This window comes from Poromitra crassiceps (genome assembly GCF_964638095.1).
Source record: "Poromitra crassiceps genome assembly, chromosome: 29".
Lineage (NCBI taxonomy): Eukaryota > Metazoa > Chordata > Actinopteri > Beryciformes > Melamphaidae > Poromitra > Poromitra crassiceps.
The window spans coordinates 16,181,155-16,206,436 of NC_139641.1; the positions used below are offsets into that span (position 1 = coordinate 16,181,155).

The 25,282-nt window shown below is 44.2% G+C and overlaps 1 protein-coding gene across 2 annotated transcripts in view; it reads left to right on the forward strand.

Moving 5' to 3' along the window:
- ptprub (protein tyrosine phosphatase receptor type Ub) overlaps positions 1-24,846 on the forward strand; it is a 372,529-nt gene extending 347,683 nt beyond the window's left edge. For both annotated transcript variants that reach the window (XM_083662513.1, XM_083662512.1), the window contains 5 exons: positions 5,001-5,315; positions 8,940-9,065; positions 14,102-14,259; positions 23,790-23,925; positions 24,114-24,846. In XM_083662513.1, the coding sequence (XP_083518639.1) occupies positions 5,001-5,315; positions 8,940-9,065; positions 14,102-14,259; positions 23,790-23,925; positions 24,114-24,176 (798 nt within the window). In that variant the 3' untranslated portion in view covers positions 24,177-24,846. The remainder of the gene's footprint in view (positions 1-5,000; positions 5,316-8,939; positions 9,066-14,101; positions 14,260-23,789; positions 23,926-24,113) is intronic.
- The last annotated feature ends 436 nt before the right edge of the window (positions 24,847-25,282 follow it).

The window sequence follows — 25,282 nt, forward strand, 5'->3', positions numbered from 1 at the left end:
AATATTACTGTCTGTGTAGAGTAACTCAATACTTATTACACTACTTTTGCATTACTTTCACCAAAATAACAGCAATAGCAGAATGACATCGGCGCCCCGGAACCATCCTGAAAAATTATTTAAACCACCTTTAAGTCAGTTTAAACAATCCAAAATTCAAAATGTTATCCTTTTCCTTTGTTATTGTCATCTATAGTGGTTATTTGCATAAAAACACAGTTTGATTAGGAAATTATTTAAATATGTGCTTTGATTAAAAAAAAAGTAACTCAATTTGTAACTTGAGTTACTTGACAAAGTAACTGGTATAATATTACTGAAATCCTATAAGTAATAAGTTATATTACTGAGTTACTGCTAAAAGTAATCTATTACATGTAATATGTTACTTTTGTAATGAGTTACCCCCAACACTGATTAGAACAGATGAGCAGGAAGCAACACAGTCGGGGCTAGAACAAGAATTAGAATCAAACGTGGATTTAGACATTAAAAATTTAGTCAACTAACAAGCTAGGAAACACACTCAAATCTATGATCTGACGAAGGCTGCAGGCACAGCGTGGAATAAGTTAAGCTGCTTAATTGGAGAAATCCCTCCCCACGTGCAGAACGCAGATCCGATCCTACACAGCAAACCACACACAGACGGAGAGTACGAGACAGAGAGAGAGAGCTGCCAAGCGGCTGCCATGACACCTTACACAGTCCAATACACTCTCTAATTCAGAGATAGCCAACACGGTGGCCGTCGTGCCCGTGAGCGCCGCCAGGTCGCCTGCAGGGAGCCAATGAGTCGCCCGCAGGGCACGTTCTGAAAATAGCCCAGACACACCGGTAGAGCTCAGGTCTGGACCAGTTCACATGCTGTGTTCTTTGTGCACTCAAGTCCCATTCATTTCATTCAGACACGTGCAAACAGGAGGTCGCTGCACGAGGATTGTGCAGATTCCTGCTTTGATTCCTGCACGAGGATTTCAATCAAATGACATAGAAAGAAGTGTTGTATGGAAGTTAATTTTAACAAGTGATTTGAAAGATTATGCAGATTCGATCACATTGAGCCAATAGGGATCAGCCTAAGTGGTAAGCGCTGTCGCCTCACAGCTCGAAGGTCCTGGGTTCGATTCCCACCTGGGACGCTGTGAACGCTGAAGGAATGCGTGCCCGTCCGCATGTCCTCGAGTGCCCACCGCCCGGGTGGGGTCGTCAAAAGGGCCTTTCTGTGTGGAGTTTGCATGTTCTCCCCGTGCCTCCCGGGGGTTTCCTTCATATAGGAACCCCTTCACCAAAACATGCAATATCCTGGTTGCTAATGTGGTTCCTCCTCTGGTCGTTAGGGGCGCCTGTTCGGAGGAGGGGGGGGGGGACTGGTTGGAATAGCGTGAACCTCCCACGTGCTTTGTCCTACCGGTGAAGCTTCCCCTGTCAGGTGAAAAGAAGCGGCTGGCTAACTGCCCATGTCTCGGAGGAAGCATGGAGCCAGTTTTCGGCAGAGGGTGGAGCAGCAACCAGGATAAATACTGTATAAATTAGCACTAATGGGGGATAAAAATGGGATAAAAAATATGGGAAAAATAATAAAAAATAATAAGGAGGTCTGTGGATGGTCAATTCATATGGAATACAAATATGAAGGAATACACAGTTAATGACTTCAGTTAATTGGCACCACGGATGATGTTGCTATTTGAATGTTGATGCTGCTTATATACGCTCATATATGGATGGCTGATTAAATCACACCTGGAGACATCATATTCATGCGCTTGGTCCGTTGTGTACAATTATGGAGAATATTTATTCTTGCATCTCCACATATTTCCTTCTGCATTTTTCAGTTAAAAACAGTCTGCTTGGTAGTCTGATGATGGCTAGATAAACAATAGAGATTGATTACGTCCACTCTCTGGGGGGGGATACTTAGGGGTACAAAGTCAACAGAGAACGCAGAGAGAAATAGGCTGAAAATTGGAGAGAATTATGTTAGTTTCCTTTCTCTTTTGATGGCGCATGATTGTCATTGAGATCCCCCACATGGTTTAGGGGAACGCGCTCTCAGAACATTTTATTAGATGTTGATGAGGAGAGAAGAGAGCCAGCTGTGCTCCCCACATGCTTTACCTGCCTCCTCAGCTCCCTCCTCCTCCTCCTCCTCCTCCTCCTCCTCCTCCTCCTCCTCCTCCTCCTCCTCCTCCTCCTCCTCCTCCTCCTCCTCCTCCTCCTCCTCCTCTCTCCTCCTCCTCCTCCTCTCTCCTCCTCCTCCTCCTCCTCCTCCTCCTCCTCCGCTCCTCTCTCTGTCTGCTCGAGCAGCAGCACCCGCATCGATTCGGGGGTTTAGCATTTCAAAGTCATCCTGGAAACGCCGCTCCTTTAATTCTATACTACGTTTTTATCCTTATGCACTCCATATGAATTATGATGGATTAATTTACCCCATGATTTATCGCTGAGGCTCGGGGGAAACGGTGGGCGGCGCGACACTCTGATTACAAACGCGTATGTGCTGCCTGGGTTTGATCTTGTAAACGTACCCGTCTGACATTGCTGCTCAGCATACAGCCAACCAGCAGCACTCTCTCTGTGCAGCACTCTCTCTGTGCAGAGAGCATACAGCCAACCAGCAGCACTCTCTCTCTGTGCAGAGAGCATACAGCCAACCAGCAGCACTCTCTCTCTCTGTGCAGAGAGCATACAGCCAACTAGCAGCACTCTCTCTCTCTGTGCAGAGAGCATACAGCCAACCAGCAGCACTCTCTCTGTGCAGCACTCTCTCTGTGCAGAGAGCATACAGCCAACCAGCAGCACTCTCTCTCTGTGCAGAGAGCATACAGCCAACCAGCAGCACTCTCTCTCTCTGTGCAGAGAGCATACAGCCAACCAGCAGCACTCTCTCTCTGTGTGCAGAGAGCATACAGCCAACCAGCAGCACTCTCTCTCTGTGTGTAGAGAGCATACAGCCAACCAGCAGCACTCTCTCTCTGTGCAGAGCGTATACAGCCAACCAGCAGCACTCTCTCTCTCTGTGTAGAGAGCATACAGCCAACCAGCAGCACTCTCTCTCTGTGCAGAGAGCATACAGCCAACCAGCAGCACTCTCTCTCTCTGTGCAGAGAGCATACAGCCAACCAGCAGCACTCTCTCTGTGCAGCACTCTCTCTGTGCAGAGAGCATACAGCCAACCAGCAGCACTCTCTCTCTGTGCAGAGAGCATACAGCCAACCAGCAGCACTCTCTCTCTCTGTGCAGAGAGCATACAGCCAACCAGCAGCACTCTCTCTCTGTGTGCAGAGAGCATACAGCCAACCAGCAGCACTCTCTCTCTGTGTGTAGAGAGCATACAGCCAACCAGCAGCACTCTCTCTCTGTGCAGAGAGCATACAGCCAACCAGCAGCACTCTCTCTCTGTGTAGAGAGCATACAGCCAACCAGCAGCACTCTCTCTCTGTGTAGAGAGCATACAGCCAACCAGCAGCACTCTCTCTCTGTGTAGAGAGCATACAGCCAACCAGCAGCACTCTCTCTGTGCAGAGAGCATACAGCCAACCAGCATCACTCGCTCTCTGTGCAGAGAGCATACAGCCAACCAGCAGCACTCTCTCTCTCTCTCTGTGCAGAGAGCATACAGCCAACCAGCAGCACTCTCTCTCTCTCTGTGTAGAGAGCATACAGCCAACCAGCAGCACTGAGATCAGCAAGTCACACATCTATTACTGATGTTGTGTATTAATGGTTCAAAAATGTGTTTTTATCTTGTCCAATCTAATGACGGCTGAATGAAGAGAGTGTTTCCTCAAAGAGAATTGCCGCGCAATATTTCCTTTGGAGTTTTATTTTTTAATCTTCAGAAAATTCATTATTACACTCTGCAGCTTTATTATGAAGCTGGCCTAATGTAACGTTCATTCTTTTAAATCAATTTGTCAACGTGATAAGATTCTTTTCAATTAGCGTTATTGGATTCTTGGCGTTCTCTGGTGTCCCTGTCCTCCTCTCTTCTATCTCATTCACTTCCTGTTACTCCTCCCCAACAACTTGCTCTTTTTCACCTCCGCGCTCCACCTCACTCTGTCCATCTTTTAAACGCCTTTGCAATCATCTAACCGTGTCCTCCTCACTTTTGCCCTGACCCCCCTTTAAAGTCGAACTGAACCTGTTCGTCACGTGCATAATGAGTCCGTTTCAGACTGAAAACATAGTTTGTCTAAGATGACAGGTTGAGAGGCGGGTCATAGTATCATGTCGATGATTCTATTTGACAATTCTGGGGACTGGATTGGGCTTTGGCCAATCCTTGCGTGTTCCGCCTCCAAATCAAGTGGGATTCAGTGCGTTGTGGCGCTCCCCTCGGGAGGAGCCTTTTGACGGGAGGAGTGGAGCTCAGCGAGCCGCAGGCAGCCAGCTGCCTTCGTGTTGCCGAGCGGAGAGTGCAGCACGTCGGCCTGGAATCTCCGAAGTGCAACCCCTGACAACCAAGCTCTCGGATGCGCGCGCCATTATCACTGCTGTAAATACGATATCCCTGGAATGCGCGTTTTAACGAGCCAGTTACATTTCTTTGCATTCTTAGAGATTATAGTTTTTGTTTTTTGTTCATGTTTCTAACAATTGGCCAAGTTAGTAGTTAGTTTATGGGATAGGAATTCTGCCAGATGACAGGCACTAGGCGCCATTTTCTACTTCATTTGGAAGAGAAAATTATCCTGAAATGAAGATTTGATTGTCAGCTGCATGTCGTGATATGATTGGTTGAAATGGGGTAGAAATCTGATAGTACTAGGTGACGTCATCAAACTGTACATTATTGTTATCAATGAAATCTTGAAAAATGAACTTTTGATGTGAAAAAGTGTGAAAAACGAAAGAAATTAGATTGTTGTGATTTTTTTTCCGCATACATTATTAAATAGGTGCACTGCATACCCAGGTATTTGAACTAAAAGAAAAGAAAAGTCATTTTTGGGGTTCAGCTCGACTTTAACATCTCCGTCATTCTGCAGACGCTGAACTCCGTGACGCCCCACCTCGACGTGGAAGAGTGCAGCATCGCTCTGCTGCCCCGGAACCGCGAGAAGAACCGCAGCATGGACGTGCTGCCGCCCGACCGCGCCCTGGCCTTCCTGGTGACCACGGAGGGCGAGAGCAACAACTACATCAACGCCGCGCTCACCGACAGCTTCCACCGGCCGGCCGCCTTCATCGTCACCCCGCACCCTCTGCCCGGCACCACGGCCGACTTCTGGAGGCTGGTGTTCGACTACGGCTGCACCGCGGTGGTCATGCTCAACCAACTCAACCAGTCCAACTCGGCCTGGGTAAGGTCAACGTTTTCTATGCTGTTATGTAGGGGTGTCATGATATTTCGTTGCACGATATATCGCGATATCGAAATGTCACGATATGCGTATCGTCAGAAAAATATGATATCGTAAAAATTTTTTTTTTTTTTTTTTTTTTGCTCCTGAATAATAATAGAACAAATTTAGCAGAATCAACACGCATGAGTGAGGGGGTAGACTACTACTGGCATGGCAAAACAGCTCAAGGGGTACATAAGATTACATAAGTTTAGGGACCATTGAGCATGAGTTATTTAAGAAATAGATTGTATACTTTATTTTTCTCTCACCATGCAACAAACATTTAGTTTGTGACAGTGTGACACATTCTATTGCAAGAGAAGCATTATCTTCCATGTTGTTTTCTAGTTATTATAATAACAATTTCCAAAAACAGCATTTGTTTTGTATTTTGTGTATTTCAAATGAAAGACTTATTTCTCCAGTATTTTCCCAGGGCTCCCTTGAAAAGAGGTTTCGATTTCAACGGGACTCACGTGGTTAAATAAATGATAAATAAATACATCAAAATGATTTACTTTTGTTAGAAAAAATATTGTTAAAATATCGTATCGTATCGTTATCGTGAACCCAATCTCGTGTATCGTATCGTATCGTGAAATTAGTGTATCGTGACACCCCTACTTGTTATATTGACATTGATTTGTAGCAGGGAGTTTTGAGTTTGCTCGCTTGGCTCGCACAGGGGCACCTATTTGTAGTACAAGTTTATTTATTTTGGTCTTGAGGCTATCTAAACTTGATCCCAGCCTTCTCCTGCCTTCGCTTCTGGATCTGACTGTGCTTGGTGCGATGAGTTCCTTGGTGCCATATTGCTGCGCTTTGATCTCTGACCACATTGATCTCGAGGCGTCCCTAGATAACGCCCGCCTAACACCCGCCCCAGTTTCTGCCTCCCCTCCCCGAGTGGGGATGTGGAGAGAATAAGCGTGTAGTTTACCCTCCAGCCACATCTCAGCGCTCTTTTTCGTCGGCATCCCACTTTTTTCTCATGAGCATATCTTTGTGTCTGTTACTGCACTACTATCCCTGTTCTATTTATTTCAACACTTACGGCCATATTTGGATTTCTGCCTAGGTTATTACACCTATAATACATGGAGAACTCGTGAACCACACAAAGCATGTGGGAAAAACTCAATACTGCTAGATTCAAAAGACCTTGGAGATAATGGCTTTGACAGACCCTGGGTTTTTGGCTTTTAGACATTGTATGGCTGTCTTACGCTACGTTCACACAGGGCACCTACGCCTTGCCTTGCCTCAACCCACGCCTATACGCCTACATACCTTGAGCTGGGCGTGAACCTATCACACGCTTTTGCGATCACACTGCACGCCTATTCCACGCTGAACCTGAGCCGAGTTACAAGCGCCTCTCCTCTCTCCCGAGTGTTTTTTTTGTCACGTGTGGTCCAGAATTATCATGGGTAGGTAAAATAAATCTGATATATTTAATGTGCTATTGATGCTGGATATGTATAACCAGGTCTCCTTCTTGGGTGACTGCTGTCATAGAGAACTGGATGCTGTTGTACTAAGTGGATTAACTTTTCATTGTCCATCTTGCTTCTTCGGTCGCTATTCTCTCTCCTGAAGATCTGTTTACCGACGGGGAGAAAGCCCCACGTGAGAGCCACCCGTCAATCTCTCTCTGCTCAACACTGTTGTAGTAACACCATTTTATTTTGAAATTCAGTTGACTTTGCCATTTCCCACGGATATTGTCGCGTTTTTCCTTCATGGCTTGACAGAAAAAGTCTGCCTTCGTGCGCCTAGTCGGCTTGAAAATAGAACTCAGGCCTAAACGATAAAATCGGCGCAGCTCAGGCGAGGCGTGGGTACACGCAAGGTTCCCGCTGTGTACACAGCCTCATTGACTAAAAAGGACCCCTATTTAAAAGCGTGGGTAAAGGCAAGGCGTAGGCAAGGCTTGGGTGCCGTGTGTGAACGTAGCCTTAAGCATGTGCTGCTCACTCTAAATTATGTATCTCAAGTTTTTGTCCAAGGTCTCGCTCGGATGGTTGTAAAATCATTCATAGTCTCCTCTAGACTTTTCAGTGTTTCTTGAAAAAAAGAGAGAAGGGAAATCCATACTCTGTGTTTTGAATTCTGCACTTGCCGTTCAGCGATCTATACTCTCGGTAGAAAAACAACAACATTCACACAGTTTAACAATCCATGCCCTCAGACAAATATTTAGTATTGATTAAACGCCAAAAAAAAACATACCAGAAAAACCTTTATCTTATAAGAGTCTGTTTTAACTTAACATTATAGCAGTAGCACAATATTGCTGCTAAAGACTGGAAAAACTTAAAGTGTAATTAAACTGTAACCCCGAAAACACGTTTTTTTCCCCGCTTTTAACCAATAGATATTAGTCTCTTAGAACAGACGAGTTGGCTTCCGCAATTTTCAAATGCTTCCGCCATACGGTCTGTACTTCGTGGGGGAGAATCATGCACCAACCAGAATGGGAAGCAGAAAGGCGGGTTTTCCGCTCATTAGTCCAATCAGAATCACAGAAAGGCAGGTCTTCCGCTCATTAGTCCAATCAGATTCCAATATGCCGCATTTTTCGTGGACACACGTGTCGTGATTGATCGGATTCCGTCAAACTTCTTTCCTGTCTGAAGGTTTTTTTCCCAACTTTCTTGTGCATGTTCTGGGGGTGTAACGTACAGACTGTGTATAGCTGCATTCGCCAGATGTAGATGAGACAGTCTGTTTTAAGAGACTAAATAGATATGGCTTTTGGTGTGGTGTGTGAAGGATTTTGGTCGAAATCTCCATATTTGAGACCAAACTTACAATTGTATAAGTTGTATCATTTTCAGCATGAACAGTGCCCTCTAGGGGTTCAAACCTGTTGTTTTTTTGCCCTCCAAAATGCCCAAAGTGTGGTACAACCTGACATCACGGCGTACTCCCCCCTTTCCCACTCATGTGAAAAATGCTTTCTTCATGTGAGCATTACTGTAGTTCACACCAGAGCCAGAATAGGAGAGTTGCAACATCTCCATTCACTCCAATGGACCCGTTTTTAGCGTCAGCCCTTTAACAGCGCAAGGCATCGTGGGTAATCGCCTACTGTGGCTAATGTTAGCGGCTAGTTAGTTATGTTACATGGCAGTAAAACGCCACTGAATGACCAAATTGATATAACTTTTAACCATTTCGAGTAACACTGTTTCCATACGGACCATCAGCGTTGGTTAGTTAGTTTTTTATAATGTGAAAATATTCATAACGTTCTCTATCTCTGATGCACTGAAAATACTGCCTGTCATACAAAAAAAAAGAAAGAGAGGTTGGGAGGCGGGCCATAGCGTCTCTGTCGATGATTGTTCCCCCCCGCCATGCTTCTCTAATCCTCTCAGTAGAGGCCGTGGTGTGGTTGTCGAACAGACCCACAAACATCTCTGCTCTTGTCTATGTTGATTTTGTTCTTGCGTTCATCTTTGATAGATAATCCTCTATTTCTAGCGGAATATATGTGCCACATTTCATCACTGCTCCAGTGACCCCCCCACTCTCTCTCTCTCTCTGTGACTTTCTCTCTCCTCTAACCTGTAGCCATGTGTCCAGTACTGGCCGGAGCCGGGCTTACAGCAGTACGGGCCCATGGAGGTGGAGTTTCTGTCCATGTCAGCGGATGAGGACGTCATCACTCGTCTGTTCCGGGTCAAGAACGTCACCAGAGTGAGTCATTGTTGGTCCAGAATAGCTTGTGCAGGACACGAGCGTTCTGTTCCATCCACTGGTGTTTCACTCCATCATCTGAACATGATTGGGAATGCAGGAAACTGTGTTCCTCACGGGTCATTCAGATGGGACAATTTACCTACACTTATCAGAATCAGAATCACTTTTATTGCCACAGTATGTAAGTTACATAGGAGGAATTTGTCTTAGTGTCTGTATGCAGCGTAGCGGTCACATCAATATACAGAGATCAGAAGTAGGAAGAGAACTAAAGACAATCACAAAGTTGCAAGTGCAATCAAATCGAGTAAATATAGACAATATGTACAGTACATGAGTGGTGAAGTGTTCTGTGGATGATAAATATGAATTTACGTTGGATTTACATGAGATTAACAGACTGAGTTAAATAGATGTTAAATAGGCAGTGGATTTACATGAATTTACAGTCGGAGTTAAATAAGAGTTTACATTGAATGTACATGAAATTTACAGGCTAAGTAAAATAGGCATTAATGTGCAGGGAATTTTCATCAATTTACAGTCCCAGTTAGACAGGCATTAAATTAGATACAGTATGAGTTCCAGTTTTATGGGGGGGGGGGGGGGGGGGTTCAGTTGAGTTTAGGAGGAGGTAGTGAGTTTGTGTGTGTGTTGGGGGGGTTGTTGGTGAGGTCCTTGGTGGAAGGGGTTTCCGGGCCTTGTTGGTGAGGCTGATGGCGGTTGGGAAGAAGCTGGTCTTGTGGCGAGTGGTTCTGGTCTTGGCAGACCTCAGTCTCTTGCCGTGGGGGAGTGTCTTAAAGAGTTTGTGGCCAGGGTGGGAGGGGTCAGCCATGATCTTGCGAGACCGCTTCAGTGTCCTGGCTGCGTGCAGGCCCTGGAGGGATGGCAGGTTGCATCCGATTAACTTCTATTATTATCTTATTAGATTATCTTATCTATTATACAGTATATCATGTATGCATTTAAGGGCAGTGTTTTCAAACCTCATCTGAAGACTGCAAGTTGGAGTGTTTGTACTTCTATATTTAGCGACTATAGTGTTGCAATTTAAACGATGAATACTGTAACATTCTCTCTTAAAATTATGTCAATTGTCCTTCCATCTTCAAGTATGTGGGCTTCTTAAAGGCCGAAGGCTTCACTTGATATTTATATATATTTATATATATATATACTTCATATTTCTCACACAATGTGCCACAGTGCCTCCGTCTGTTATTGTCTGTCTATATTGCTTTCTTATGCATGCAGTTCTCTAGTGTATACCCCCATTGGTAGAAGTCATAAAATAAATACACTCTAAACTATCGCCTGAAGGTTTGCACAGAGCCCATTGGCAGGCAGATCATTAAATAATTAATTCATAGCCCATATTATATGTATACAGTACTACAAAGCACACGGGGACTTTATATGCAACAGTCCACAAAAAACCAGCCAACACCACCAGGGTTCCATACATTTCCATAAGTGATATATATATAAGAACCTCCATACTATGGAAAACATGCAGGAGAAGCACATTGGCATGCATGTAATACAGGTCAGTCTCCCGTTTTCATTTGCTTCTTGTCATTGCGTAGATGGGGCGTCTTCCCTCTCATACGCGTCCGCTTGAATACTAAAGAGGTCGACTTTCATCATCACGCATAGCATATTTTCATATTCTTTCAGGCTGCGAAAGAACAATTTCTTCCGTTTGATGTGTTCATGAAGCAAATCTAAATGAATGAATATCTGACATGGAGAGAATTAGGCAATAGACTGCATGAAAAAGCCCAGTGAAGCCGCGCTGACAGCTCTGTCATAGTACAGGGAGCAGAGGGAACGCCGCTGTGTGTCTTTCCTCAATGGGAAAACCACTTTGTTTCTGAGCGTGTGCGTGTGTGTGTATACCAGGCAGTCTTCATTGTCATCACTTCATTGTGCCGATTGTCTCTGTGTTCGCAGATATGATTTTGCGCTCTTTGGTGAATTTGCATAAGACATGCCTGCATTCTGCGTCGGATCGCTGTCAAGCAATTACTGTTAGGAATCTGTATGCAAGACTCTTTCCCTGCTGCCAGCATTAAGCTGTGTTGATTGGCTTACACACACCTCCTCTGTGAACTGCACTCGTCACTCCCCTCTCTCTCTACCTGCGCCACCTTTGTTCTACTCATAGAGAGTAGGGATGTCCGATATTATCGGCCGATATTAGCATAGAAATTTCATATCGGAAAATATCGGTATCGGTTTTCATGCCGATAATTATTATTATTTTTTTTTTATAGGGGGAGTCTCACTGAGAGCAATGCTCTCTTTTGCAGGAGTGCCCTGTTCACATTCACGCACACATTCATACCTGGAAGCTGACGAGTACAACCGCAGTCTGATCTGTTGGCCACTGAGCAGCTCCACTGGAGCGGTTGGGGATAACGGCCTTGCTCAAGGGCAGCTCAGTGGTGGTAATGAGGGAGGGGCAAGCGCTGCCTTTTCACTTTCCCCACCTAGATTTATCCTGCCGGTCCCGGGGATTGAACCGACGACCTTCTGGTCACAAGCTCGCTTCTCTAACCGTTGGGCCACCACTGCCCCAATAACACTTACAACTTTAACACAACATGCATTAACTCTTCAGCTACAATAAGCTACATTATGTAACTTGTTACCTGAAATTTTGGTGAAAAAAAAGCCAGCTTATATCGGTATCGGTTGATATCGGTATCGGAAATTAAGAGTTGGACATCATCGGATATCGGTAAAAAAGCCAATATCGAACATCCCTAATAGAGAGGCAAAGTGAACGTCACTTCCTGCTTCAGCACTGTACCAGAGATTTTTTCATTTTGTAAAATGCTTATGAAAAGAGTTTTACTTCGTCAAACCAAACGGTTCAGCTATATTTAGAATCGGGAGAGACCATAGAAAAAAAAAGAAAAAAAAAAGTTTTGGTCCGAGTGAAATGTTATGTGCTCTCTCCTGTTTCTAAATATATCTGAACCGTTTGAACGAGTAAAACTATTTTTTATAAGCATTTTACGAAATATCTATGGGAAAATAAATGGCGGATGAAAATCTCTGGTACGGTGCTGAAGCAGGCAGTGACGTTTCCACTTTGCATATCTATTGGACTGCACTGTCAAGGAGAAGGCACCTTATACACTGCTTGGTAGGAATTAGAGATGCGCGGATGAGCTTTTATGCCATCCTAATCCGTGTGTATGCATGAACCGTCCGCCCGCCATAAATCCGCGCAAATTATTTCATACTATTTATAGATCCGCGCCCGCCATGATGGTGACATCATTGACCATATATGGATGAAAAGTGTAGCCTTGCGACCTAGCACATGGCTATTGTTGTGTTTACGGCCGTGGGTCCTTTGGGGGATCTACAATAGGCGACTAAGAATGTGCCTGACGAAAAGTGTAGCTTAAAATACGTTCATAGACTAGAGAACGTAATTAATATTATTTTTCCTCATTAATGATACATCGTTTCAACCGCCCGCAACCCATCCGCTATTAATCAGAATGTTTATTTTTATGATCCGGCCCGCCCGCGGGGCGGGATATCCGCGGTCAGCGCAGTTATAACTGCGGCCCGCACATCACTAGTAGGAATCGATTCAGAGAAAAATGTAGATCGATCTCTCTCTTGCACCTGTTTTCGTATAATATAGGATAGGAAAACATATTATGTGGCAATGATATACAATAGGCAGTGAAAGTCAAAGGAAGTGCATTGTAAGCATGTGTATGTGCAGGTTACAGAGCAGTCCCAAAAAAAGTACATTGTGTAAATCTCAGCGCCACCAAGGTAATTCCTCTATGCGTCGTTTGGTGTCGTTGCCAACCCAATTTGCATGACTTACAGTTCTCCACTGCTCCTTAAGTACGAGGTTGAGGTTCTTCCAGGGCGAGGCTATGAACACAGAGGGACCTCTCTCACACACAGCTCAGCTCCCTCTCACCACCAGCAAGACCCATAAATCTCAGAGTCGCACTGCTGACTGGGCACAGCTGAGACAGCCAGCACCCAGCCTGGGGAGCACTCAGGCTGGGTGTTAACTGGCACAAACGCCTGCTGCACCCAGCCAGGTACTACAGGCATGCAGCAGAGATGGGGACTTTTTGGACTTGCAACTTGGACTCAAGTCGCATTTAAGTCGCACACACACAGTGACTTGAGGCTTGTCTTTAAAAGTCTTGAGACTTGACTCGGACTCGAGATTTAAGACTCATGGACAATATTCCCCCCCCCCATTTTTTATCCCATTTTTATCCCCAATTAGTGCTAACTTAATTTATTTATCCTGGTTGCTGCTCCACCCTCTGCCGATCTGGGGAGAGCCGAAACTGGCTCCATGCTTCCTCCGAGACATGGGCAGTTAGCCAGCCGCTTATTTTCACCTGACAGAGGAAGCTTCACCGGTAGGACATAGCACGTGGGAGGATCACGCTATTCCAACCAGTTCCCCTCCCTCTGAACAGGCGCCCTTAACGACCAGAGGGGAACCGCATCAGCAACCAGGATATTGCATGTTTTGGTGAAGGGGGTTCCTATATGAAGGAAACCCCCGGGAGGCACGGGGAGAACATGCAAACTCCACACAGAAAGGCCCTTTTGACGACCCCACCCGGGCGGTGGGCACTCGAGGACATGCGGACGGGCACGCATTCCTTCAGCGTTCACAGTGTCCCAGGTGGGAATCGAACCCAGGACCTTCGAGCTGTGAGGCGACAGCACTTACCACTGCACCACCGTACCCCCCTTCGTGGACAATATTTTATTAAGGAAATGTCTACAGTACTAATAATAATGTCAACTAATCAATGATTATACTGCTAATAGATAAAGGAGTGATGATAATACAGTGCATGCTTTGAGCTCCTTAGTTTTAGCTGCAGTGTTCTAAGCAGACCAGATGGCATGCAGCAGATGATAGAACACTCATCCATAAGAGACTTGAGACCTGACTTGCAGACACACATACAGCAGCTCACCCTCCTCCATGTGCTTTGTGTGTCTTGTGTTGCATCCTGAAGCTCCAGGAGGGCCAGCTGGTGGTGTGTCAGTTCCAGTTCCTGCGCTGGTCGGCGTATCGTGACGTGCCCGACTCCAAGAAGGCCTTCCTCAACCTGCTGGCTCAAGTGCACAAGTGGCAAAGAGAGTGTGGAGAGGGACGCACCGTCGTCCACTGCCTGTGAGTCAACATGTCCACAAACATGTCCACAAACATGTCCACAACACCACGCATCATAAAGATTCAGAGACCAGGAGACAGGACTTGATCTCTCTCTCTCTCTCTCGATCTCTCGATCTCGATCTCTCTCTCGATCTCTCTCTCTCTCTCTCTCTCAATTACTCTTTCTCAAGATTGACATTCACAGCCCCGTTTGACATTTAAAGCCAAAGGTTTATTCAAAGAAGGCGGTTCCACAAAGATGTCTGTGGACTCATGGTGAAAGCTGTTAACTACTATTATTTTTTTCAATTTTAACAATATATATGAACAAAAATTAAAAACAAGCTCAGACACAGTAAAGGAAAGAAAGAAAGATACATGCAGTACATATATATCAACAGTTACAATGTGGTGCTACTAGGGGTGTCACGATACACTCAGTTCACGATACGATACACGCTATTGGGTTCACGATAACGATAGGGTACGATATTCTAACAATATTTCTTTGCAATCGATTTGTAAGTTGAGGGGGCATCCTCTTTTGGGTTGAAACCTCAGTCTGAGGCCCCCCCCCCCTCTATCCCCTCTAAACTTTCTTATATAGAGTATGTTTGCTGTATCTTATGTTTTTGTAAAGTAGTGTCACGTAGCGAGGTGTGGTGATCTGGTATTGTGTCATGTTTTGTAAAGTAGTGTAGCGTAGTGCGGGGTGGTGTCGTGTGGCGTGCTGTAACTCTTCTGTTGTCATAAGCCTCTGGAGGAGCGCGCCGCACACCCCCGCTGATGAATATGAATAGGCCGTCCCAACTCATTGCCAACCAGCCCACGTTCACCCCCACCGCGCCCCCCCCATCACCCCCACCACCGCGCCCCCCCATCCAAAAGCACATCAGTCAGCGCTGTCACACAGTGTTACCCACGACAACCAGGGAAGAGATTACGGAGATGAAATCAATTATGGCTTAATACAGAACGCGTCGGCTCTCGCGACACTAAATCCGAGACTGCCAAAGCACTGAGGACGATTGATTACCTTAATATTGCTTGTATTGGGCTGCGGAGGCTTCGATGGCTGCTTCCCACCTCCCCTGGGTTTGCGTCAGGAGAGCGGAAGTGGATTGCCCTCTAGTAGTTTATTGATATTGCCTTTCATTTACGACGAGCAGGAGGATATTTCTGGGGGAAATGATACCACACCATGTGGCTATTTCTCCATTTTCCCATCCTTACAGGATTTCTCATTATGGCTATTTCTTTGTCAAGATATGTTGTATACATACGAACTGTATCCAATGCCAGTTTTTGTGAGGAAGTAGGAGCATTAAAAGAGGGATATCAGATTTCACATAGGCCATGTTCACATTACAGGCAAATCTCATTTGCTGATAAAGTCATTAATCATCATTGAGGCCATTTACACCTGGCGTTAACATGTGGTTTCTGCCATCAGATTGCAATCAGATTGTATTTTATCACTTCAGCCTGATTCCATTTACACCTGGCGTTAACATGCATTTTATGCAATCAGATTGCAATCAGATTGCAGAAATGGTTGTCCTCTCAATCCGCATAAAGTTGCTGGATGCAGATTGAGAGGACACATTGCATTTACACTTGTGTTCAATGTGTACACAATGCATCCCTGACCACCTCCGGAGGTGGTTTGGCCGATCAGATTGCAATCCTTCTTCAATGCGTTTTGGGGGTGTTTACACCTGGCATTGCAAGTGATAAAACACAATCTGATTGCAATCTGATCACAGAAAACGCATGTTAGCGCCAGGTGTAAATGGCCTCATTATCTTTTGGTTTCCCAAATCTGATTTGGGAGTGTGTCCGCACTGCCACAAATCTGATTTGGGCAAGTGTTCAAGTCGGATCCGTGTGTCCAGACCTCCACATGTGGTTTGGGACAAGTGACACAAATCAGACTTGGGAGCGTCCAGACTCATAAAACCAATCTGGATAAAGTCATTAACAGCTCACTAAACTTCACAAATCGGATTTGGCCTCCTAGTCTGAACATGGCCATAGTCTGCACTGTTGATACTGTACAGTTTCATCCCAATGACTGCGTTTACATGGACTTGAGTATCCCGATTACTGTTGGGGTTTTGGAGTATCCCGTTTTTGTGTTTGCGCATGTAAACATCTGAAATGCTGACCTATTCAAGTCTGTAGTATATAGACTACAGGACAAAGGTGTTGTGACTCAAATTAACCCATTGATACCTGATGCAGCATTTGCATGTATATACTTCATTTGTGTGTGTATCCCTTTAAGACTGCGTCACGCGGATACATATATATATGCTCTTGAGACACAGCAAACCTTCTGGCAATGGCACTTATTGATGTGCCGGAGGAGTTGGACTACCGTGCCTGCAGGGACTCCGTTAGAAAATTACCTGTAAAACCATTCCTGTGTTCTGTGTCTCATCAGTGGCGGTTGATAATCGTCATTCCTACACGTCAAGAAAGATATCCATCCAGCAGATGTGTTTTCAAGTGTTCCTTTAAAAAAAAATTCTAGCAGGTGTATATATATGTGTGTGTGTGTGTGTGTGTGTGTGTATATGCGTGTGTCTATATGTCTGTGTGTATATGTGTGTAGCCATAGCTTTAGTCTGTGTACATTAAGCACATAAGGCCAGAGGTTTTAAGCATTAGGCATTAATTCACACTGTTACTATGGCACTTAAAATGATATTGATACGGTCCATCTACATTGAATTAGAATTTGTATAACAAGATGATACCAACAAAAATATATTTTAGGTTGTGTAAATCTTGCTTCAATTCAAACTGCTAGTGGCTTAACAGGTTCGGCCTACCAGCTAACATATAAAACACTTGTCTCACCAATTTGACATTCAGAAAAGGTAACCTTGGGTACAGTGGACATCTACAAGTCATCAATAAAAGTGCAAGACCAAGTTTGACCAGAGGAGTTAGGCTGTAATGCATGAATATAAACTGAGACAAAAGAGACAGAGATAGGATTTAAACACTAATCAGTATTTATTAAAAAATACAAAATAGTTTCTAAAGTAAACCAAGGCTAGGGGGAAAAACATCTATAAAAACATAAGTGGTGATAAGAGCCAAGTAATAAGAGCCACGTAATAATGGTTTAGGGTTTTTTGATCCATGTCACAGCAGAGGTTGAGGGTGAGTTGGTGGCTGGGTCAGGGGGGATTCAGTGTGTGTGGGGACTGTTTGTCAGGTTGGGAGTCTGAGAGTTGGGGGCTGGGTCAGGGGGGGATTTGGTGTGTGGGGGGCCTGTTTGTCAGGTAGGGAGTCTGAGAGTTGGGGGCTGGGTCAGGGGGGGATTTGGTGTGTGTGGGGGGCCTGTTTGTCAGGTAGGGAGTCTGCTTCACAGCAGAGGGTGAGTTGATGGCTGGGTCAGGGGGGATTTGGTGTGTGTGGGGGGACTGTTTGTCAGGTAGGGAGTCTGCTTCACAGCAGAGGGTGAGTTGATGGCTGGGTCAGGGGGGGATTTGGTGTGTGTGGGGGGACTGTTTGTCAGGTTGGGAGTCTGCTTCACAGCAGAGGGTGAGTTGGTGGCTGGGTCAGGGGGGGATTTGGTGTGTGTGGGGGGACTGTTTGTCAGGTTGGGAGTCTGCTTCACAGCAGAGGGTGAGTTGGTGGCTGGGTCAGGGGGGATTTGGTGTGTGTGGGGGGCCTGTTTGTCAGGTAGGGAGTCTGCTTCACAGCAGAGGGTGAGTTGATGGCTGGGTCAGGGGGGGATTTGGTGTGTGTGGGGGGACTGTTTGTCAGGTAGGGAGTCTGCTTCACAGCAGAGGGTGAGTTGATGGCTGGGTCAGGGGGGATTTGGTGTGTGTGGGGGGACTGTTTGTCAGGTAGGGAGTCTGCTTCACAGCAGAGGGTGAGTTGATGGCTGGGTCAGGGGGGGATTTGGTGTGTGTGGGGGGACTGTTTGTCAGGTTGGGAGTCTGCTTCACAGCAGAGGGTGAGTTGGTGGCTGGGTCAGGGGGGATTTGGTGTGTGTGGGGGGACTGTTTGTCAGGTAGGGAGTCTGCTTCACAGCAGAGGGTGAGTTGGTGACTGGGTCAGGGGGGGATTTGGTGTGTGGGGGGACTGTTTGTCAGGTTGGGAGTCTGAGTCAATGTGATGATGTCATTGTCCTGTAGGTCAAGTCGGATGTAGTAGTATGGTTTCTTCGATTTCATCAGTTGTCATTAGATAGTGTGGTTTTGGAAGATGTGATGAGTGAGAGTGTGATTGTGTATGATATTTCTGTGTTATTGGTGGATAGACTGATCTGAATGTGTTTTGCAGTTGACTGTTTTAGTTGTCCGGCGCTGATTGCATTTGTATGTGAGTGAAGCATAGTTAATGTAATGGTGGGGATGATGGCAGAACAAGCACAGAAGTGCTTGTTTGTTACCTGGACACCTACTACCTCACCATAGACTGTTTCAGTGGTGGGTGTTGGTGGTGACATGCAGGGGCCAGGTGCAGTGATGGGTGTTGATGTCGTTTCTTTGGTCGTCGAGAGATATTTTTTGCCTTTGAATTGTCTGATGGAGAGATTTGTCAAGTCATACCAGTAGTCAATGTCAAGTGGACAGTCCCCCCACACACATGTTGATGGTGTCCGCTGGCGTCACTGAGGAGAAATGTGTTGGTTGTCATGCGGTTGTTTGATTTGTTTTTCTGAGTTGTATGATTTTTCCCATGATGTTGATCTGTGGAGAAGTATAGCATAAACAGACAAATTAGTAAAAGGAAGAAGCATGTTTTGCCTTTATTTTGTATATTAACTACTTGACATTGACATGACTATTTGTTTAAAAGTTGACTTGAGAAAATCAGGAGGCATGCAATTCCTAGTAAGTAGGGATTAGACAGTGTTGTGTAATAATGATTGCCTATAATAGGTAGAGGTGTTTATTCACCTTATTCTTTGCCCACACATGGACGCTTCCACATTACGTCATTTCGTAATAGTATTTCCGTTTTGGACTTGCCAAAAACCCCGCAGGCAAAATGGCCGCGCACACTCCGCTCCTAAAGTGGCAAAATTACTCCCCCATAAACTAACATCTTGGCCAATACGTATGTAACATACAAAATAAAACAACCCGTAATATCTTAATTTTATGTAGAATGCAGAGGACATGTAACTGTTTAGTTAAACTTGCATTCCAGGAATATTGTGCTCTTAAGATGACGTTAGTGGAGTCGAGGCTGTTGCGTCCTGAAACCCACATAGGTTGTGTGCGATTCGAGGCGTAATTGTGTGCGATTCGAGGCGTAACCTATGTGCGTTTTCCTATGTGTGGTTTGGCGTAACCTATGTGCGTTTCGAAATAACGCATCCGAGATAGAAACGTTATGAATATAGCCACGTTATAAACAACAAACTAACGCTGGTGATCCGTATGGAAACAGTGTTACTCGAAATGGTTAAAAGTTATTATCAATTTGGTCATTCAGTGGCATTTTACTGCCATATAACATAACTAACTAGCGGCTAATATTAGCCACAGAAGGCAACTAGCGCTGAACCGGAAGAACAAATACGTTTGCGTTGAACGCGGAAGAGAGAAAAAGTGGGCGTGGTGAATAAGGTGAATAGATTCAAAGAGATTAGGGCCAAGGTTCAGTAGGTGCAATTTGTGTTGTCTTTGCATGATACTGTATGTCTCATCCAATACAACTACTGTGGCATTAAAGTGCAAGAAAAGGCAATAGACTTACCCTTTGGTACTCCCGGCCTTCAGCATGAGTTGATGGAAACTGATGAGTAGGTGGTATGGCAGGTCTCGGAGATGTGAAAGTTTGGACCGATCAGTGATTTTGATGTCGGGTGGTTTATTGTTCCATGGGGTGCTGTGTTCAGTATTTTCAAGTTTGACCGGGTTTCTAGAAACAAGAGTACAGGTATGATGAGAGTAGGCAGTTGTGATGAGTCATTGTCTGGAGAAGTAAAGGCATTGAGTGGCAGATGGTCTAATTGTAGGAAAGTAGTGACACAAGTGAAAGAAAGTTAGTGGCTGTAGGAAATGTAAATGTTCATGTAAAGGGTAGGGACAGGGTCAAAGGAAGGGCAATAGTGAGACATTAAAGGAACATCAGTAGTATATCAGAAAACTGTAAACTGTTTTCAAGTCTGTCATTTAATTTGACAGTTATTGAGTTTTAAAGTGTGGACCAGTGACATCACTGGTCCACACTAACTCAAATGAATAACTCATTAACTCAAATCAATTCTCAATAACTGTCAAACTAGATGAATGATGAATAGTTTGACAGTTATTGAGAGTTGATTTGAGTTAATGAGTTATTCATTTGAGTTCATGTGGACAAGTGTGGTCCACACTTTAACACTCAATAACTGTCAAATTAAATGACAGACTTCAAAACAGTTTACTGATATACTACTGATGTTCTAATGATACAAAGCTGGTAGAAAATGGGCGGAGTGTTCCTTTAAGGAAACAAACAATACAATCGCTGCAGGTGTACAGGCTAGGAATGTAGGATACTTACAGTACTTGTTATTTTGGGTTGTGAAGGTTGTTTGCAAGTTGGGGTTGAAGGATACAATCTTTGTGAAGGTTGGTCTGGTTCTTGGGTGAAGTAGCGTTTGGATGGTCTTTGGAGAATGGTTTACTTGGGCTGACTTTGTGTATGTAGCCACATACTTCTAATTTAGCCTTTTTTGCCTCAGCCATTTTGGAAAAAATCTGAAAGGCAACAGCATGGTTTGTTATTGGCTTGCAAAAGCACATAAGACCAGAACTCTTAACTAATTGGCGTTAATTAAACACACAAGGATAAAAATACATTTCAAATCATATCAACACCGTTACCATGTCAACTAAAAGTGACATTCATGTGTTCACTTTAAAGTGAACAGAATTGGCATAACATAACATATGATGGCACATAATAAAAATATTTCAGGTTGTGTAAACATTTCTTCAACTCAATGCAAACCAAAAACCTAGTCGCTTATTAGGCTACTGGCTAATAAGCTAGCATGTAAAACATTTGACTAATCAATTTGGTTGACATGTCCAAGTTAGCAATAACAGCACAAATCATTACACTGTGTTAAAGGATAGTAAGGTTGAATTTGATGTTAAAAGAGGCATCATTCCTCTACCAATATAACAGCCACTGAGTCTGCTCTATTTCAAAGGCTACAAGGACCACACCCTAATCTCATCAGGCACTCTCACACAACACACCTGGAACCACTCGCACAGCCAATCAGGGGGCCCAATTTCAATTTCAACAGCTGGTGAAATTAACAAATAGAAATAAACAAACACTTCTCATTCTCTTTCAATGGGTTCACTTTCACAGCCTTTTGAGGTGTATTAATGAGTGTCCCTTACAGCTGTTCATATGGCCAATGAAATAAAAGTGTGCGCGTGCAATAGTTACATCACATTGCAACAGCAAGGCCCCTCCCTGCAGAGGACCCCACCCCCCCCGGGGGGTGGGCTAGAAGCCATATCCCATCCTCTTCTCCCCCCCAACCAGCCCAATTATGTTGGAAGGAGTAGGTGGCCATTTCTGTTTAAATTAAGATGCAGTCTTCTTCCAGTTTTCCTCCTTAGGTAGGCTTTAACTTCCTAGTTAGTAAAGCTAATGCTCCAACTCAACTTCATCTTATTTAGAACTCAGAATTCAGATTTCTAAATAACATAAGATGAAGCTGAGCTGCTTGAGTTGGAGCATTGGCTTCAGAGTAGGCCTGTGCCAAAAATACTCACTAGGAATTTAAAGTTTACATAAAGAAGAAAAGAGAAAACCAAAAAACAGCATCTTACCTTAAACGGCAGCCTGCTCCTGCAGCTCCAACATAAATGTGGCTGGTTTGGAGTAGAGGAGGATGGGATACTTCCCTGAACGCACCTGTGTCTGCTTATTGCTCTCTTTTAAAGGCCGGGCTTCCCCAACACCGACCAATCACCCGCTGGCATCTGACCCAATCTCATCAAGCACTCACACAACACACCTGGAACCCACTCACACAGCCAATCAGGCAATCAGGAGGGAAAATCAACCAGCTGGTGAAATGAACAAATAGAAATAAACACTAAATAAACACTTAACAGTGTGTATCTGGTTGTTGTGCATACATGTATATATTGTTACATCTCCAATACTCTGTGATGTCAATATGAAATAAACTTAACTCCATCCAAAAGTCTAATTGTCACATTTCAAAATCATTCAGACTGACAAGACACTCATATCTGATCATCAATAAGACTTATTTTTAAGAAAGCAAGCAAATATTTTGTGGCTGGTTTAATGGTTTTGCATCTGTACCAAACATGCAACGCCGTGGTTCAATTGAGGAATCTGAGCTAAAGTTGGTTTATAAATAGCAGGTGTTGAATTCACAGTTTTCAACCAAAGTGATGCTTCACATTAAAATAATCTAGCTTTCAGGTCAACTAAATAAGTGACTTAATTCAAAGTACATTGGTGCTACAGACCATAAATCACTTCAGCCTGATTCCATTTACACCTGGCGTTAACATGCATTTTCTGCAATCTGATTGCAATCAGATTGCAGAAATGGTTGTCCTCTCAATCCGCATAAAGTTGCTGTATCCAGATTGAGAGGACACATTACATTTACACTTGTGTTCAATGTGTACACAATGCATCCCTGACGACCTCCGGAGGTGGTTTGGCCGATCAGATTGCAATCCTTCTTCAATGCGTTTTGGGGGTGTTTACACCTGGCATTTCAAGTGATAAAACACAATCTGATTGCAATCTGATCACAGAAAACACATGTTAATGCCAGGTGTAAATGGCCTCAGAGAGTACTCTGCTGTGCATACATTATGGTTTCAGTATCAGTTGATGAAAAGCTCTAGATTGTATCAGGCTTTGGTCCAAAATTAGACTCTCTTACTAAATCTAAAAGGTGTGATTTCCTTCACACCTTTTCCTTCACACCTTCTCCCTGTTTACATGAGCGCTGTGGAATTTTTAAAACGCCGTAATGTACATGCCAGGTCGCTAGGTGGCAGTGTGATGGTCAACGGGGCGTTGCTCGTCGCTCCACAACTTGGGTTATCGGTACACAATGGGTTTTAACATAGCAATAGCGTTAGCCGCTTTCGCTAGTCGGCTGTTTTTCATTATTTATCGGCTTAATATTACTATAACTTAACAACCGATAACGATAGCTGGAATAACACAATAATATACACATATATTCAGAACTTACCAGGTTGTCCAACTGCCAGGAAATGTGTTTTATAACGTTAACTCCCGTCCCGGGTAAGATGGGGCCTAGTACGCAACCACCAGCCATGAGCCATCGGCGTCTAAAACAAAGTTAAAAAAAAAACACAGTTAGTAGACGGACAAGCCTGTCTTTATTGTCACACGAACACACCCAACACATGCATGCGGCTAAAAAGTCTAAAAGGGTCTAAAAGGGAGGCACTAACGATAAAATAATTCCCCGTCACCATAGGAAACTGTCCTCGTGTAAAGTGCCCCTAAGTATGACCGCTTTCTTCGTAATACCTCCACAGGAACGGTGGCGGCCGCAGTGGGACCTTCTGTGCCTGCACCATTCTGCTCGAGATGATCCAGTACCAGAACATGGTGGACATCTTCTACGCTGTCAAGACGCTACGCAACTCCAAACCCAACATGGTGGAGTCTCTGGTAAGAGGACCATACATACTGTACTATCACAATCATAGAGTTTTCATTCTGTGAATTGTGAATTGAAGTGAATGATATTGAATATGAATATATGAATAAATAAATAAATAAATATGAATATTTATGTAGGTGTCCGTGTTCCGATGATTTCTGCTTTCCAATCTATGCATATTTTATTTTTTCCTCAGGACCAGTATCGATTTTGCTACGACCTTATCTTGGAGTACTTGGACTGCTTCGAAGGGAGATAGCAACATGTTTACCATACTGTTAGCTGATGTATCCCGTGCGCTGCTGGTTCTGATTCTGTTCGGAGCCACTCGGTGACTTTCAACTCTGACGTTTGGACCTGTGGACTTTGCGTTTTGGAAGGACAGCAATGGAAGAAGAGGGAAAAAAAACAACACATGGGTCGAGGTTCTAACTTTTATCCTTTAATGTACAGCTGTGATTTCCTCCTTGTTGGTGATGTTTATCTCTTTTGATATTTTTTGTGCGCTTTTTTTCCGGCCCTCTTTGCCTCTGGACTGAAGCATCTTTTGTGCTAAAGGGTTTCTGTAGCAGCGAAACAGTATTCTGAGCTACAATGGACCTGTGCGTTCTGACCAAGGCTCACCTTGGCCGTGTTTCATCGTTTCATTCAAACAGAAAGCGCCTGGTTGGATGGATTTCCACACAGCTACAACAGCATTAACTATACATGGAGACGCTCTCCCCTCTCTCTCTCAAGAGCTACAACAGCAGTTCACTGTGGTGTTGAGGCACGACTTATCTACCATACCATACACTGCCTTACTCTCCCCCTGGTAGGAGAGATTGATCCAATTCACTGGACAAATCTCAAAGGTCTTCATACTCTAGAGAAGCCAAAGTGAACGTCACTTCCTGCTTCAGCGCTGTACCAGGGATTTTCATCCGCCATTTATTTTCCCATAGACATTTTGTAAAATGGTTATAAAGATGGTTTTATTTGTTCAAATCAAACGGTACAGATATATTTAGAAACAGGAGAGAGCGCGTAACATTTCACTCGGACCAAAACGTTTAAAAAAATGCAGGTTTAAAGAAAATATTTTTTCAATGTTTTTTTAGTTTTGGTCCGAGTGAAATGTTCTATATGGTCTCTCCCGATTCTAAATATAGCTGAACCGTTTGCTTTGAACAAGTACAACTACTTTTATAAGCATTTTACAAAATGTCTATGGGAAAATAAATGGCGGAAGAAAATGTCTGGTACAGTGCTGAAGCAGGAAGTGACGTTCAACTTTGCCTCTCTATTCTACAAACATCAACGTTTCAAAAACGACCAGCTCAGTCATCAACAGTATTGATGCAGAAAATGTACAGTAGTGCAATG